This window comes from Ziziphus jujuba, chromosome 12 (genome assembly GCF_031755915.1).
Source record: "Ziziphus jujuba cultivar Dongzao chromosome 12, ASM3175591v1".
Classification (NCBI taxonomy): Eukaryota; Viridiplantae; Streptophyta; class Magnoliopsida; order Rosales; family Rhamnaceae; genus Ziziphus; species Ziziphus jujuba.
The window spans coordinates 3,854,217-3,870,271 of NC_083390.1; the positions used below are offsets into that span (position 1 = coordinate 3,854,217).

The window sequence follows — 16,055 nt, forward strand, 5'->3', positions numbered from 1 at the left end:
GAAAAAAGAAAAATATTAACCAAGCGTGAATTATATATTGCATATAATGCTACCATCTAACAAAAAATCAATCTGGTATCGCACTGATGGCATGGAACTTTTCATTGGATACATATGACATTTCCTATCTACGGATATAGCCCAAAGGCCTATTGATGAATTACTCAACATGGCTTGCCTGGGTTTAAGAAGCATGGTCCAGGAGATAGATATTTGAAACAAACATATAAAGCACAGGCTTAGTACATATCAATGTCATTTCCGTGAGCCTACCAAATCCTACTTTTATTTTAAATAAACCAATAATTGAAGCAAATCTAAAACAATAATAAATACCTGTAGGGAATAATTATGTTCTTAGCCATCACTAACCATCGAACACACCATTATAAGAAGAGGATTAAGCATAGTATGTGGATTCAGCCAATAGTGGCAGAAGGAAACAGAGGGAAGCAAGCCCATGACACTAGGTTAGGAAGGCAGGCCAAGCCTTAAGGATCCTGATAATCACACTCGCTGTTCTAGGCCTTGTCTGCAATCCCAATCATTTGCTAAGACAAGCTCTCCTGCAAAAACTATCAATCATATTGAGAAGATAATACTTTTTTAGCGTCCCAAGAAATGACTAATATATAAGAATTATAAGAATCCCTGACAAGAATAAAGTGCATGAAATTCATCTAGCAACAATTGTTTCTCAGACACATAAAACATCTGGTAAGCAACTAAAACAACAAGTATACACAGGTGCATAAGTGTACAAGAGGGGTCCTATAAGCAGGAATACAGGAAGTCAGTATATGTAGCTCTATACATACACATATGCATCAATACGCGTGATTACTGAACCCATCTAACCCACTGGATTTCACTGTATGGGTCTCACTTTTTACTCATTATTGGCCATGAAAAAAAAGAATTAAGGTGGCCATATGCCTTCAGCACTGTATAGGATTAGCATTAAGACCTAATAGGTAATACAGAGGGATGAGGGGCAACATTTTTCAGATTGAGCATTTTGTTCATGAATGATGAAATCAACGGAGAAATAAATATTTAACGGCTAGCTTCCAAAAACTTAATTGTTTTCTCAGGCTGGCCTGTTTGTTCAATGATACCGTGGGGAAAAAAAACACATTGGGCATGAATAAAATCTCAAGAGGATATTAATAATTCTTGAAAAGCTAAGCAAGATGAGAATATGCATTTCTAATTGAGAATTTTGATTCTCTCATTTGTTGGGAATATGAATTTCTTTAGAATAGTTATATTAAGAGTTCGGTCAAACAAACAACAAATATTTCATCCTCATCTTTAAATCCCAAGAGTAGTTCATGCGTCTGTGAAACAGTATGCATGCAAAATTCCTAAGATGGAGGACCAAGGACTTTTATTTCCCACAAAAAAGACTTCTATATACATATATATCTTCTATCACCCACCAAAAATTAGGTATTTACAGGCCTTGTATTTATCATACAATAATTATAATCAGCACTACAGAAATCACTCTGACGGTGGAAATTAGAATGTTGGAGAGCCTTGAGGGGGTTGCTGGATTTCTACAGAAATGTTTCTCGTATCATTGTTTACAGGTTTGATTATCTTCAGATATATACATTTAGTTAGTATCGTCGTTTAAGAGCCGTAAATGATCAAGATAATTACAAAAAGATATTCTCAAAGGAACCATTCTGTATTTTCCTGTTCTTTCTAATGTACCAAGATGAAATTTTCCAATATTAACTGTTAAGCCAACGTTAGAGATGAAAAATGCAATCTGCTTGTAGTACAAACATCTTATTTCAGAAATAAATAACTTGATCAGTTTGATCTATATCAACATCTAAATAGTATTGCATAAATAACTGACTTTACTACATCTAAGCCCGGGAAAGCCAAACGAAAATTTGAATCTTCCATGCAGATACACCTGTACGCTCATCTTTAAGATAGGTATACCAAGTTTATCGTGGGGGTGGGGGTGGTGGAATGTTGGATTTCGCCATTCCAATCCATGCAACAATTCCAACAGCAAGGATAATCCATCCACAAATATCATACTTAAGATCACTGTTCTTCTTGGACTTCGAACTCTGGTATTTAAAAAAAAATAACAATAATAAAATTAATAGGGACCTCGAATTACATAAACTGAAGCATTTTTGCATCCTTGCACACAAAAGTTAAACCCTTTTGAAGATTTATGTAAAAGGCACCTGATAACGGAATGGAAACTATTCTTGCATGCAAGCCATGTAAAACAAGTTTTATATATAAAAGAATTTAAAAAAATAAAATAAAAAAATAAAATAAAAAAAAGAAGAAGAAGAAGAAGAGAGAGAAAGAGAGAGATCTATTTGAATTCCTCTAGATTGGAACAGGTGAGTTATGTCTTTGTATCATGGGAGGTGCAATCAATGTTTTAAAAGTCCTAAGGCGGACTTGAGTTATCTTGCCCAAGTGAGGCGAGGCGTAAGCCTCAATTTTGATTAAAAAATCATATAAAATATAAAATTACAAATAAAATCCCATCATATTCATAATAAAAAAGTTAATTACGAGGAATATAGAAAGTCACATTCACAGCCAATCTATTCTCCCTTTGTCTCTTCTTCTTCTTTTTCTGTCTTTTCAACTTCTCTTTTAAGTTTGTTTAAAACCTAAAAGTCACATGTGGGTCAACTTGACCCATCTATTACTCATCCAAAATTTATTTAAAACACGTGAAAAACTGAGGCTCAAGCCTCAAGGCATACCAGCTCACATCTCAGAGGCATAAGCCTCAATTGGAAGGGTCAAGGCTATAGCCTCAACTCATGAAACCAGCACCCCGCCTTGAGACGCACCTCAAAGCATACGCCTCTGGCAATTTTTAAAACATTGTGCAATCATATTTTTAATCTTCCTCACAGAAACACGCTCAAGGACAGAAGTGGATGTATAGGTATGTTCCAGTTAAAAATTTCAAAGATACATCAATAGAAAGTCGCATAACTGTATCTAGATCTTATGGAATGGTCATCCAATGCCCCACAGCCAGATGATGTTTCAAACTCTGACATGCATAACCATAGCATTGCCATAAGTTTTAAAGTCATAGAAAAGACAAAGGTGTTGTATGCTAGCAAAAAATTATGACTGGTAGTTTGGTACAAGACATGCACAAAACAAACACAAGCAGACATACAGTACATAAAAGCTCTAACAATAAATTTTACACCGAAATCTCAAACCACAACACCACAGAACTTAATTATCACCTAAATCCTATGCACAACAATCTCCAAATTAAATCTAAGAACTATTCAGATTTGTTACCCAAGAGAAACCAAAATCAATTGGCAAGCTAAGAAAAATGAAACTATAGTTATACTAAATTAAAGCATATGATTGACCCTTTTAAAAAAAAAAAAACCTTGAAAATATAACTGTTATTATGGTATGCATTCAGGATAAAGTAATATGTTGAAAAAAAAAAAAAAAAAAAATTACCTTTGCGTTGAAGGAAGTGGTAGGTCCTGCACCCATAGCCTGTTGAGCAAGTCCATGCTTATGGATCTCCATGTGCAACTCTGGTGCCTAGAAAACATGGCGAAGTTACAAAATATATATAAAAGGATATTAAAATATATAAAATCAATCCATCTACCAGGATAACTGGATAGATATAACCAAACAACTACAGGCACCTTTCATTGGGCCATAGTGTTGTCAACATATTATGATAACTTTCGATCATCTCCCACACACATTCCCAACCAACTTAAGGTGAGGTTGCAGAATAGCAATATCCCCCCTCAAGCTAGCCATCCCAACCAAATTAAGTTTGAATACAAAATGGAACAGTTTATTACTATTTTGATAAAGTAATCAAACGGTGTATTATCTAGCCCTACAAAATGGAGATCAATCTGACCCAGCCTGAATTCTTTTGCAATATTGGGACCTAGTACAATATCAGAACCCTGTACCACAACACATACCAATTGCATACAAACAAGAAAATCTTTTAACACAATAAAATGCCACCGACTGCCAGTTCAAACGGTCGAGATTCTAGGGCTGTTACAAAATGTCCCAAAACCCAATAAACCACTCCAGCATCAGGTGGCGACAAAAGCAACGTCAGATGGCAAAAACAACTGAAAACGATTATATTCGTGAAGCAAAATGCTTCAATGTCCCAACCAAACTTCCCAACACTCTAGACTAACCTTTATGTTTCTAGTCAGTAAGTAGCCTTTTATGCAAGCTCTATCACATATGAGAAGAAGAAGAATAATATAATGAAAAATCTCTTAGGTTCAGAAGAGATAGAAGTAAAAAATACCTTAGCGGTGACTTCTAAAGACTTGAGATAGAGCTCATTACTTGGATCCTAAACAACAACAACAAATAGTTCCACCTTTAAGCTCTTTTAGTTTCTCCAACTTCCAAATGCAATTATAATTTCAAAAATTTCAAAACACCAAATATTACCTCATCCACGGCTTTTTGGAAAGATTCAGATGCCTTTTCAAAATAAACCTTTGCCTCCTCCAAATTAGGAGTCAAAAATGCATAAGAAGTGTTAGCATTCCCCAAACACCATAGAGCATCATGCTTCGAGGGATTAATAACCAAAGCCTCCTCCAACTTTGAAATAGCATCTAAACGGTTCAGATTAAGTCAGTCTTCACTACCAAGTTTAATTCATTAATTTCTATACAATCCCACTCAAAGTAAACTGAAAACACCATAAAAACTTGATAAATTTGTTTTACGAAAACAAATATCACCATTAATCATTGCCTTTGAATCTGCAACGCTTTGAAACTGTGACAACTCGAGCAATGCTCCTCCCCATTTCGTCAGATTCTAGCAAAAACGGAAAAAAAAAAAAAAAAAAAAAGAGGTCCTAAGAAGCAATAATTCCAAAAACACCACGTAATACTGAAAACTAATCAAATCAAGGAAAAATTTGGCATTATATGTAAAAAATAAAAATAAAAAATTATATATATATATATATATATATAGAGAGAGAGAGAGAGAGCAAACATCAGCATCTTGAGGATTTTTGGCGTAGTTAGCTTCCGCAGCTTTGCGAGTGTGCTCGAAGATCAGAAGGCGATCGAAGTCGTCCTGAGAGAATTGCATGGCCATGGTCGAGCTATACCACCGACTTCGCTTTGTTATGTGTCTCTGCCGCAGAGCAGGTTTAGGGTTTGGAACTTACAGGGGAAGTAGTAATCTAATTCCTAACTGTAGGAGTAATAAACAGCCAAATATATATATATATAATGAAAAAATAAAATTAAAAAAAAAAAAAAGGGACAGAGAAGCGTGGGAGGGAAGGGAGGGAACCGGAGAGAATTATGAAATGTCTGTGACGCCCCTGCCAACACAATTATCCACTCACTGTGCGACACCACGTAATACCGTGAAATGCCTATCTTTGTAATTCGATATATGACTAGCACACAAATGCCCCACGTGGACCCCAGAGTTGTGATTTTTTTTTCACATATTTTATATATTTTGCAGTTTAAAAAAAAGAAAATAAATGTAAACGGATATGGACTCTATGTCCAACCAAACGAAAAAAACTAAACTATAAATGGATCCCACCACCCACCTGGCAGGAACTCTATGTGTTGTTCTTAAATTTCTATTTTTTGTAATCTCAATATTTTTTTTTTTTATAATTTTGTAATATATTTTTTTTTATGGATTAATAAAAGGTAAAAGTGATGGCATTGGAGTAGGTAGCTCAATTTTATTTATTTATTATTATTATTTTTTAATATCAAAAGCAAAAGCCCAAAGGAGTGACTGGACTATTCTTTTGTCAAAAGAAAAAAAAGATGAGCAGTCAGATTATTATTTTTTTTTAGCATCTACATTTTCTTTAAAATAATATTGTAGAGCATTTACTGTTTATAAAAGAGATAAGCAGTCAGATTATCGGATATTATGAAATTTTCTTAAAAAGTAAATTTTAAAAAAATCAATTTTTTAAAGAAAAAAGAGATGAGCAGTCATATTATTATTTTTTTTTAGCATTTACATTTTCTTTAAAGTAATATTGAAGAGCATTTACTGTTTACAAAAGAGATAAGCAGTCCTATTATCGGATATTATGAAATTTTCTTAAAAAGTAAATTTTAAAAAAATCAAAATTTTTAAAAAATTAATAAAATATATATAATTAATTAATAATTATAAATAATTTTATACGTGTTATAATGGGATAATAATTTTAAAAGTGAATATACATTTATATTAGATTTAAATAATATCAATTTTTATCTTATAAAAGCAATAATGCATATTTACTATTTGAAATGCTATTCTTAATATAGTTTGAGCTTTAGTCTGCATTTTTATAATATCTTAATTCTTAATTTAGTCTTAATTTTTCTTTAAAAATGATATTTGTAAATAATTTAGGTTAATATTTTTTTTATATACAAATTATGTAATTTATAAACTATCCAAAATATTCTTTCATCCTATGTGATTCGAATTCGTGCTCTTATAAACACAAATAAAAATACTCAACTACTAAAACTATCTGATTAATATGTTAAGCTAAATAATTTTATAATTTTAAAATACTAACATATATTTATAATTAATTTGGTCTAGTTAACTGCCCAAATTATGCTCAATCATTTCAATTAGGTCAAATTGGCAATCCATGCTGATAGAATAAATACTAATAATTGATTGCATTTAATATATGAAAAGTGTAATTTTGTCATTATTTTAATCTTCATTCATATTTATATGTCATATAACAATTTAAATAACTATAAAAAAAATTTCATTTTCCATACTAGATTTTTAAATTAAAAAACAATACATAATTAAATGTAATAATCGAAATGCATTCAATTGCAAAATAATGTTTCATTTCACAATTTGAAAAATATCAAAAATTCATTAAAGTAACTTTACTTGAAATTTGGGATTTGAAAAAAAAAAAAAAAGTTGAAACATTTTTTAAAATATAGATAAATTTAAAAAACATCTCAAATATATTTTCCATAAATTTGAAAAATTTTGTAAACATAAATATAAAAGGATATAGATAATATTTATTATTTTATTTATATAGAATATATTTTATCACAGGTATATAAAATCATGTACCACCCAGTTGGATCTCTTACGTGTCAATTCTTATTTTGTTCTTAAATGTTTATCTTTTGTAATATCAATAATCTTTTTTTCTTTTTTTTTCAATGAATTGGTTTTTATTTATAAATAAATTGTTTAAAAGTGAAAGCTACTGGAGCAGATAGCCCAATATACATACATACATATATATATATATTCTCGAGATTCCTTTTTTTTTTCTTTTTTCTTTTTTTTTTCCTTTAAACAAAACTATTCCAGATCGTAGAGCATTTACCTTTTTTTTAAAGTACTATTGTAGAGCATTTACTGTTCACAAAAGAGATAAGCAGTCATATTAGCATCTCTTTGCTTATCAAATACAAGTGTAAATAAGCCCAGTGAAGCCAAATATTGAAATTTTTAAATTTGGCTCGTAAGGTTTTAGAATTGTTTAAATTCGATTTAAGTTACAAAATTTTAAAATACTTTATTTAATATTGTTTGATTCATTCAGACGAGTTCGAGTTTAACTCAATTTATTTTAATTATAAAAATCTAAATATTTTAACTTTTAATGTCATATAATTTTTATTTTAACATTAAATTATAAAATTTAATATAAAACTATCGTATACATCTTAAAAGTTAGATGACATTTCCCTTGGGGCACCCCATTCTCGTGGTGCCTCGTTGGCATTGCTAATCGAGTAGGATTTGCCTTGGGGAACCCTATTCTCACGGTGCCCGCTGCCAACCAAGCAGGAATTACCCAGTTAAACAGGTTGGTAGGCCAAGAGCGAGGCAAATTTTTTTACCCTTAACTGGGTTTTTTTTCGTTTTTTGGGGGGGCCCAAAAAACAAGTAGTCCTCGATCAATACCTTGTCTTTTATATATATATATATATATATATACACGCACACACACAGATATGGACAGTCTACATGGATATCAATTCTAAAGTCAATATTTTAAAAAATAAAATATCGAATTTGTTTGTTGTGTATGTGTAACAGCAAATCTAATATTTTTTTAAAAAATATTAATTTTAATGCTGGTCCGTTCACACCGTAATTTTATTATAATAGAAAATATTATTATTATTTATTTTTATGTTTTTTTAAAAAATATATATAGTTTTTGTTTGGTTTGAAAAAAGATATGAAAATATTAACCGGTTTTAAGTATATTGTTTAAAAAATAAAAGGTTTAAATTTTTTTTTAATTTTTTTAAATAAAGTTAAAAAATAATTAAACAAGACAACAGAATAGGGGTCCGGCATTCCCATCCCATTCCCAGTAAACGGGGAATATCTCCAATGGGCCAGGGAAGGGGAAGGCCACCCCGTTAACACCCCTAATTAGAAGTACTATGATCCAATTGATAAAATATTTCTTATATAAATACTTATAAAGAATGAACTTGGAACCACAAGCAAGTTATTCACAAGTTTCATTTAACTTGCTAATTTCATTTATTCAAATTGATCCATCTTAGCGATGAATCGAGTTTCATGAATTAAAATCAAACTAATTACGAGCAAAAATCAAATTGATCACAACCTATTTACCATCCAAAATTACTAATTAAAAAATATGTCCAGTTTTTTAATCGATAACAATGTCCCTACGTGGATTGCAAGGATACGACATTGAAAGAAGAACCCCCTTTTTTTTGCAATACTTATAAGTAGAGCGCTTGGCTAAGCATGGAAATTATGGATTTCTTTTAAATTTACACTCGGCTAAGCATGGAAATTCTGGATTTCTTTTAAATTTATAGTGCTATGCATTTGAGAAACCCATAATTGTTAGCAAATTAAATAAAGAAATACTTCTTAAACATGGAAATTCCGGATTTCTTTCAAATTTTTGTGCTATGCATTAGGAAACGTAAATTTTGAGAAACCTAGGAAATAAATACTTATTTTTGTTTCCTATCAAAAATAAATAAATAAACAAACACCTCTTTTTTAGTCACCAAGACGTAAATTTTTCCTTAGGGAAGAAACATCTAACTGCACAAAATAAACATACAAATATGGAAAAACCAAGCCCCTCTCTGACCATGTACTAAAGAACTGTTTTCTGTTTACCAAATAACGTGCAACAATTTAGGTTTTTAAACCCAAACAGTTTTTAGTACATGTCAAACAAGCTCCAAGAATCGATCACCATTCGTGAGAAATGAATCAAATATAAGGAGAAAAAATAACGTGCCCTCTTCCAGATGCCAAAATTTAGAATGCCATAAAGTTGTTATAAAGTAAATGACGAAAACAAATATCTTATGAAATTAATTACACGAGAACACAAACTAAAAGGTATTGAAAATTTGCCAGTAAAATAATCAAGAATTCTTATAAATACACCTCCAAACAAACTATTAATGGAGAAAATTTTGAAGGTGAAATAAATAAATAAATTAAGTTGAAGCTATCTTATCAACTAAATAACTCAATTTACTGTATCACATCCTGATAAAAGGTTATACGAAAAGTTTAAAGACGACCTAGATAAGATTCACCTTCGGGGTGGTGGTGGAATGTTCGATTTCGCTATCCCAGCCCAAGCGAGTGAAGCGACAAGACCAACAGCAAGAATAACCCATCCAAATATGTCATACTTGAGATCACTGCTCTTTGACTTGGATTTCTAAGATATAAAATTTGAACCCAAAAATAAGAAGAAAAAAAAATGTATATATGTATCAATCAACAATGAGCACCAGCCCAATACAAAGCAATCCGTAATAAAAACCAATAATCAACCAAGGATTTTTATGATTGGCTTGCCAAGCAAACAAGCATATGACACCATACAGTTACTTAGTACTCGTACAAAAACAATAAGATATATAGCTGTTTATCGTTCAGTATGAGATGCAGTAAAACTTTGTTGACTTCTTACCTTTGAAAGGGAGGAAGAGGCAGGTCCTGCACCAATATTTTGTTGAACTTGACTATGGAACTCCGAGTGCAAATCTAATGCCTAGAAAACATAGTGAATAATCACATTAGCCACTGTACCAATTAAAGTCAAACTAATTTCATTAAAATTGGCTCTCCAAATAACCGCAATAAACCAACAGAGAAAAAAAAAAAAAAATCAACAAGCATAAAAAATATATAAAATAGAAAACCCATAACAGGTTTATATGAAATAATAATAATAATAATTAAAAAAAAAACCTTGGATGCGAATTCCGAAGACTTAAGATAGAGCTCATTGGTCGGGTCCTAAAACAAGAAGTTTCACAATTAAACTCTATTTAGATTAAGCTACTTCCAAATGCAAATATATTTTCTAATTTTTTAGAACACCATTGCGAGGATTACCTCCTCCACTGCTTTCTGGAAACATTCAGCGGCTTTACCGAAATAAGGCTTAGCCTCATCCACTTCAGGAATCAAAAGGCCATAGTTGGCGTTAGCGTTTCCTAGGCACCACAGAGCATTATGCTTCGAGGGATTAATAAGCAGAGCCTCTTCAAACTTTGAAATTGAATCTGTTCCGTTAACCCCCCCGCAAAAAAAAAAAAAAAAAGAAAATTGTCACTGCCCAAGCTGACCAATTTTTCCTATGCAATTATTCCACGTTTAAATAAAGAAATAAATAAATACAACAGAAAAAGTTTAAAAAAAAAAAAAAAAAAACTGTTACCTTTGATCATCGCCATTGTATCTGCTTCAGTGTTTTGATACTGCGACAATTCGAGCAATGATCCCGCCCACTTTGTAAGATTCTGAAAAAGAAAAATTGATGAAATTTGTCAATACAAATACAATACCATAGCATGGTATTAACATGAATGGGGTTTGTAGCGAAGCGGAGAGAGAGAGAGACATCGGCATCGAGAGGATCTTTGGCGTAGTTGAGTTCGGCAACTTTGCGGGTGCGTTCCAAGACAATTATTAAGCGTTCGAAGTCTTCTTGAGAGAATTCCATGTTGTTGTCCATGGTTGCTTGAAACTCTTGGTTGTTCAAGGGATTACGGGCAAATTTAGTTGCGAATATATGAATATATGCGGTCTAAGACTGCAAGGGAGTCTTGGAGGGACTCAGGACTGTGGAGTAACCCCCACGCCTTCGGATACACTGGTCACTCCTCCTACGACAAACGCGGCTTCTTGTACGCTTTTCTCGGTCCAAACCTGTGCGGTTTGGTTTCACGTGGGACGCGCCTTTGGTTCAAATATTTAAAGTAAATAAATTTATAGTACTAGTGTTCTACTATTAATTCACTATCACCCCCAAACATGTTCCAAATCCAATTGAACAACTCACGCATGCGGTAATTCTAGTATTAAAAAAACTTAAAACCAAGGGTCTTTGTTAACTAGGTCTTTAAATATATATATATATATATATATATGTTTGGTAACCTTTTTTGTTTCTATTTTTTTTTTTTTAAAAAGATACTATTTTTTAGTTGAAAAATGGAAAAGGAAAGTTTGTCCTATTTTATGTTTCAAATACAGGTCTTGGCTTCAAAGCCTCGTGCCCCATCCCACTTTATAAAAAAAAGTAAATTTTCAATAATCATATTCCATAGAAAATATGGTTCCTACACCATCATTGCCAAACGCTCAACATTTTATAATATTGAACCAAAATTTGCATGTCGATCTTGTTGAGGGAGTCCGTAGCAATATTCTAGTAGTTTCTCTCTCCTTTTTTTTTTTTTTTTTTTTTGGGGCTAAATATTATTTTAAAGACAATCAATCATCTGGATATTGAAGCTGGTTAATTTGGTTCTTTCCTCTTTTCTCGTTTACTAAATCTTAGATTGCAATTGCAATGGATCTTCCCAATAAAATTTAGTACTAGATTCTCATTTCCAATTGACTGCCACAAAAACATTCATGCAAAATATAACAACATTCTAATAATTAAACAAAAGAGCTTAAACATACTTTCTTAATATCTACCATTACAATTTACTGCACACCAAAAGTACAAAAGGGTTTAATCATAAATGGATAGAGAATGTCGTCTGTCGACTGAGGACAACAACATGCAACTTCTGATACAATCTTTCCCGCTAAACCCGACATGAGAGAATTATAAAAAGAAAACAAGAAGGAAAAAAAAAAAAAGAAAAAGAAAAAAAATCCTAGAATGGGACTTCTGCTCTTGAGAAGCAAATCAGATGTTTTTCTTCACAAGTATCTACTACGAATCAGTTCAAAGAACTTCACATGCCATGGCAGAGAAACTCCATTTGGGATTTGGCAGCAAAATGGAGTTCAGGCATCATTTAGTCAACTGTTCATATGCAAGATCAAAGAGCAGTCGATGCGAGAAAAGATCTTATTCGCTGCAAAAGCTCAGCCTTCACGGAATCTGGAACTGAAGCTGCATAACAGCAAGCAGAGTTGGCCATGATTTTGCAGGATCAAATATTCAAAATACACAAATCAATCTTAAAGCGCACTAACTGAAACGAATTACATATACCTGACTGGGGAGAACACTTGAACATATCAGAGTAAATAAACAGGTCATTTATGTACTAAAAAATCCATTATCTTGTTGTGGGTAATAGTTATCTTCAAGATAGATGACAAAAATCCTTCTCCGGTGGCCCCCCGGGTGGGGGGGAAATAGGGGGAATCTCTACGTAGTTTGAAATGTTCTTAATTATTAATTCATTTGCAGTTTACATCTATTCTTTTAGGATAGGAACAAGACAACTACTCTTTGATTTTTATTGTCCTGTTGTCTAGATAAGCTAGAGAAGTGAGAAAAGGACTAAAGAGAATAACACTGCTACCGTATATTAAATTTATACTTCTTTAGAGGCATGTCACACCATCCAATTTTTCACCCTCTTGCAGCTTAAAGTCTCTTACACCCAAAAAAGAGTGAACATTTTCAAACAAGAGTTAAAGAAAGATGTCTTAGCAAGACTCAGGAGATGAAGTTCAAATTTTGGAACCAAAATAAAAATTTCTACCTACACTCAAATGTTTTAAAATTATTAGGCCGCCGCATAGAATCTCCTTTTAGGCTCTAACTATCCTATCATATCAATCAAACCAGTAAACTCTTTGTCTTCTTCACCAAATTGCTCAGACCTATACATCTATCAGAATATAAAACCAGTAAACTCTTTGTCTTCTTCACCAAATTGCTCAGACCTATACATCTATCAGAATATAAATCCCCTAAGTTCTTTCGTCCATGCTATCATATGCTAAACAAATGTACTCAGAAATCTCCTCTAAGCTTCAGATTTTATTCAACCTGATGACATTACCAAAACAATCTATTTTGCTCAAACAATAAAATTTGAATTTAACAATTTGAATATCAAAGTTCACTAGTTAGATATTAGTCCAATTGGTAAAGATCTGCCATCAAGATCTGCCTTTCCAAGAAATACAATCAATATAATATTTCAGAAGATGGTGGATGTTCACGTCAGTTCCAAAGTTCTGGAATGATCGTCGATTTGATCTGTTAAATTTTAGGAACAACTAAAAATATAAAAATAAAAGGAGCAATAGAGCTATCCCACCTCTGCCTTTTGGAGTAATGACCTGCACAAGGTCGTCCACGGTAACGTTATCTCTTCCCTTCTTCTTCGCAAATGCCCTTGAGGAGAAAACAAAGTGGAGAAACGAAAAAAAAAAAAAAAAAAAAAAAAATCTCAACTCAAAGAAAACCTTTTGGTATACAAGAAAAACATAAACAATAGGAAATAAAATAAAATCATCTTGATAAAATAATGCTGAAGATAGGTGATAGATGTGGCAATCTTGTTAATAAAACAACAAAGGGACCTGCAAAGAGCTTTCATTTCATCCCTCCAGCCACATTCTATAAGCCTTTCCCTCAAAAGCTCCTTTAACCGTTCCTTTTCACCGCTCTCGATCAACTGCACTCCCAATCAAACATAGAGATATGCAAAATCAAACAAAAGCCAATATACACACAAATGTAACATACCCACTGAATCTAATTCCCACTAAACAAACCCAATAATCTAACATAACAGAACAAAATTAATCTATCAAATTCACTCCCACTATAATTTTTTTTAACTAATTTGGTAATTAGAATTCAGATAATTATATCTATGGGGCCAAAAAAAAAAAAATGGAAAGGAAAATAAAAATGAAACCTTGATGTTGATTATTTCTTGTAGAGTGGGCTGTTGCTCTCGATCGTCATCTACATCCGGAGTTGGAGGCCGATTGATAGAAGCCCTCCTGTAGAAAAAACAGACAAGAACAGTTAAAAAATAAAAAAGAAAAAAGAAAAAAGAGCAAATGGAAAATAAAATTTTTTCTGGAAAATTTTTCCAAGAGAAATTTCAGAAGACAGAAAAAGCAGGTCGTGGATAGTCGATGATTGAAAGCTAACGGACTTTAACAACGGACTCTTACATTTACGGCGCGAATTAGGAAACGTATTAACGAGAGTGTAGTACAAAGGCGTTTCCTTTGTGGTTCGGCTACAGCTCGAACTGGGAAACGACAGACTGAGATTGGGAAAAGGAAGCTGTTTTTGATCGTTTGATGCTCTGAGTCGGTGACTCAAAGATCACCGCAACTTATGATTAGTACTTAAATCGGACGGACATTATAGATGCACTTTTATGTTTGATAAGATACTTCGTCAATTGAGTCAAAAAAAAAAAAAAAAAAAAAAACTTGGTCAAAATGACTGAAAAACCCTTCTTCCTTAGCTCGCAGCAGCGCATCGCTGGTGGATAATATTGGAAAAGAAAATTACGAAGGAAATGATAATCAAAGAATTTGGAATTTTACAATAGATTTTTACATTAATAATTCGTAAATTTAACAGTTTATATATATATATATATATAATATGAATAATACTATAAATACCGCCACCGCCCCGGGGCCATGGCCCGCCTAAGCATTTGGTCCCCTAAATTAAGGTATTATTTTATCTAAAAATAAGTTTTATTTTATTTATATACTTCACTATTTTATGTGAGCATTTCATATTAGTATTTATTATTAAGATTTTGGTATTTGTTTTGTAGTTTATTTATTTAATGCCTTTTTTTGTTACTTATTAATGTATTTTTCTAATTTGAATATACTGTTCTAGAGCTGCTTGAATGTTGCTAATAAATACATTCTCCAACATTTTTAATTGTATTTTTATTATCTATACACGTTAAAAAACAAAAACACGCATTTAATCTTTAAAAAAAATATTGAACAAAATTATTGTAAAGTTTAACCAATTATTTTTTTGTGTTACTATCACTTAAATTATTAATAATAATGTATGCTAGTAAATATTGCTTTTTTAAAACCTAACTATATATGGTTCAAACTCATAATCTAAATCTATTTACTATGTAGCCTCCTCTAATCTTTTCTAGCTTTCACCTCCACATAAATATAATCTAGTTTACCAACAAATTTAAGGAAAGTACACGTGAATTGCACTTACCTCTCATTTGATAATGTTTTATGCTTTTTTTTTTTTTCAATTTTTTGTTAATTGGTTGTTGAATTGCACTAAAATTTTGAAAAGTTAAATTTATGCACGGTTTGTCTGGGAAATTACATTTACATTTTTAACAATTTTGTCAATGGACTAAATAATAATAAAAATAGTTAATACTTTTAATACATTTTGTGCCGTTGGTAAATTTTTAAAATGGATGGAATACCACTTAAATTATATTATAAATATATATATACTTATTTAAAAAATAAAAAGGTTCTTTTTATAAACTTACAAATATCTAATTTATCTTTCTATTAAATGACGTTTTATAATCTGGTTTCAGTCAACATGAACAAGATTTGCAAGACAAACTCAAATGTGACCTTTTTGATAAAATAACTCAAATGTGACTTTTTTTTTCTTTTTTCTCGGTAAATAAACTCAAATGTGACTTGATGCAGGCGAATAGACAGACTATACATTGTTTGCATCCAAAATATGGATAAGCAAT

At 31.7% G+C, this 16,055-nt stretch overlaps 3 protein-coding genes across 4 annotated transcripts; all 3 read right to left on the reverse strand.

The window, feature by feature from the left end:
- Positions 1-11: 11 nt before the first annotated feature.
- LOC107407932 (mitochondrial import receptor subunit TOM20-like) lies at positions 12-5,261 on the reverse strand. Of its 2 annotated transcripts, none has more exons than XM_048462922.2 (6): positions 5,044-5,261; positions 4,782-4,860; positions 4,483-4,652; positions 4,334-4,381; positions 3,496-3,582; positions 12-566 (listed from the first exon to the last, which is right to left on the reverse strand). In XM_048462922.2, exons 1-6 carry the CDS (start codon positions 5,146-5,148, stop codon positions 552-554), a joined length of 504 nt encoding a protein of 167 aa, XP_048318879.1. In that variant the 5' UTR covers positions 5,149-5,261; the 3' UTR covers positions 12-551. The 2 variants fall into 2 exon arrangements, with proteins under 2 accessions (XP_048318879.1, XP_015870759.1); XM_016015273.4 differs by lacking the exon at positions 12-566 and adding an exon at positions 1,678-2,096.
- A 4,133-nt stretch (positions 5,262-9,394) lies between these two features.
- LOC107433992 (mitochondrial import receptor subunit TOM20-like) lies at positions 9,395-11,194 on the reverse strand. The gene is made up of 6 exons (XM_016045400.4): positions 10,952-11,194; positions 10,769-10,850; positions 10,444-10,613; positions 10,297-10,344; positions 10,016-10,096; positions 9,395-9,760 (listed from the first exon to the last, which is right to left on the reverse strand). The coding sequence occupies exons 1-6, from the start codon at positions 11,063-11,065 to the stop codon at positions 9,629-9,631; spliced, it is 627 nt and encodes a 208-aa protein (XP_015900886.1). The 5' UTR covers positions 11,066-11,194; the 3' UTR covers positions 9,395-9,628.
- Positions 11,195-11,971: 777 nt separating this feature from the next.
- On the reverse strand, positions 11,972-14,663 carry LOC107433987 (transcription and mRNA export factor ENY2). The gene is made up of 5 exons (XM_048463262.2): positions 14,500-14,663; positions 14,235-14,322; positions 13,894-13,988; positions 13,629-13,705; positions 11,972-12,463 (listed from the first exon to the last, which is right to left on the reverse strand). Coding segments are annotated over exons 1-5 (336 nt in total). The 5' UTR covers positions 14,502-14,663; the 3' UTR covers positions 11,972-12,389.
- Between the last annotated feature and the right edge of the window lie 1,392 nt (positions 14,664-16,055).

Bases quoted from the DNA above. Each gene is read 5' to 3' on its own strand.
- LOC107407932 (XM_016015273.4), bottom strand. From the start codon at position 5,148: ATGGCCATGCAATTCTCTCAGGACGACTTCGATCGCCTTCTGATCTTC. The intron at 4,861-5,043 runs GTTTGCTCTCTC...CGTTTTTGCTAG, and splicing joins AAAATCCTCAAGATGCTGAT to AATCTGACGAAATGGGGAGG. The intron at 4,653-4,781 runs GTGATATTTGTT...TGAACCGTTTAG, and splicing joins TTCAAAGGCAATGATTAATG to ATGCTATTTCAAAGTTGGAG.
- LOC107433992 (XM_016045400.4), bottom strand. From the start codon at position 11,065: ATGGACAACAACATGGAATTCTCTCAAGAAGACTTCGAACGCTTAATA. The intron at 10,614-10,768 runs GTAACAGTTTTT...TTAACGGAACAG, and splicing joins TACAATGGCGATGATCAAAG to ATTCAATTTCAAAGTTTGAA. The intron at 9,761-10,015 runs GTAAGAAGTCAA...TTTATATCTTAG, and splicing joins CCTCTTCCTCCCTTTCAAAG to AAATCCAAGTCAAAGAGCAG.
- LOC107433987 (XM_048463262.2), bottom strand. The intron at 13,989-14,234 runs GTTTCATTTTTA...TTGGGAGTGCAG, and splicing joins AAGAAATAATCAACATCAAG to TTGATCGAGAGCGGTGAAAA. The intron at 13,706-13,893 runs GTCCCTTTGTTG...TTTCTCCTCAAG, and splicing joins GAAATGAAAGCTCTTTGCAG to GGCATTTGCGAAGAAGAAGG.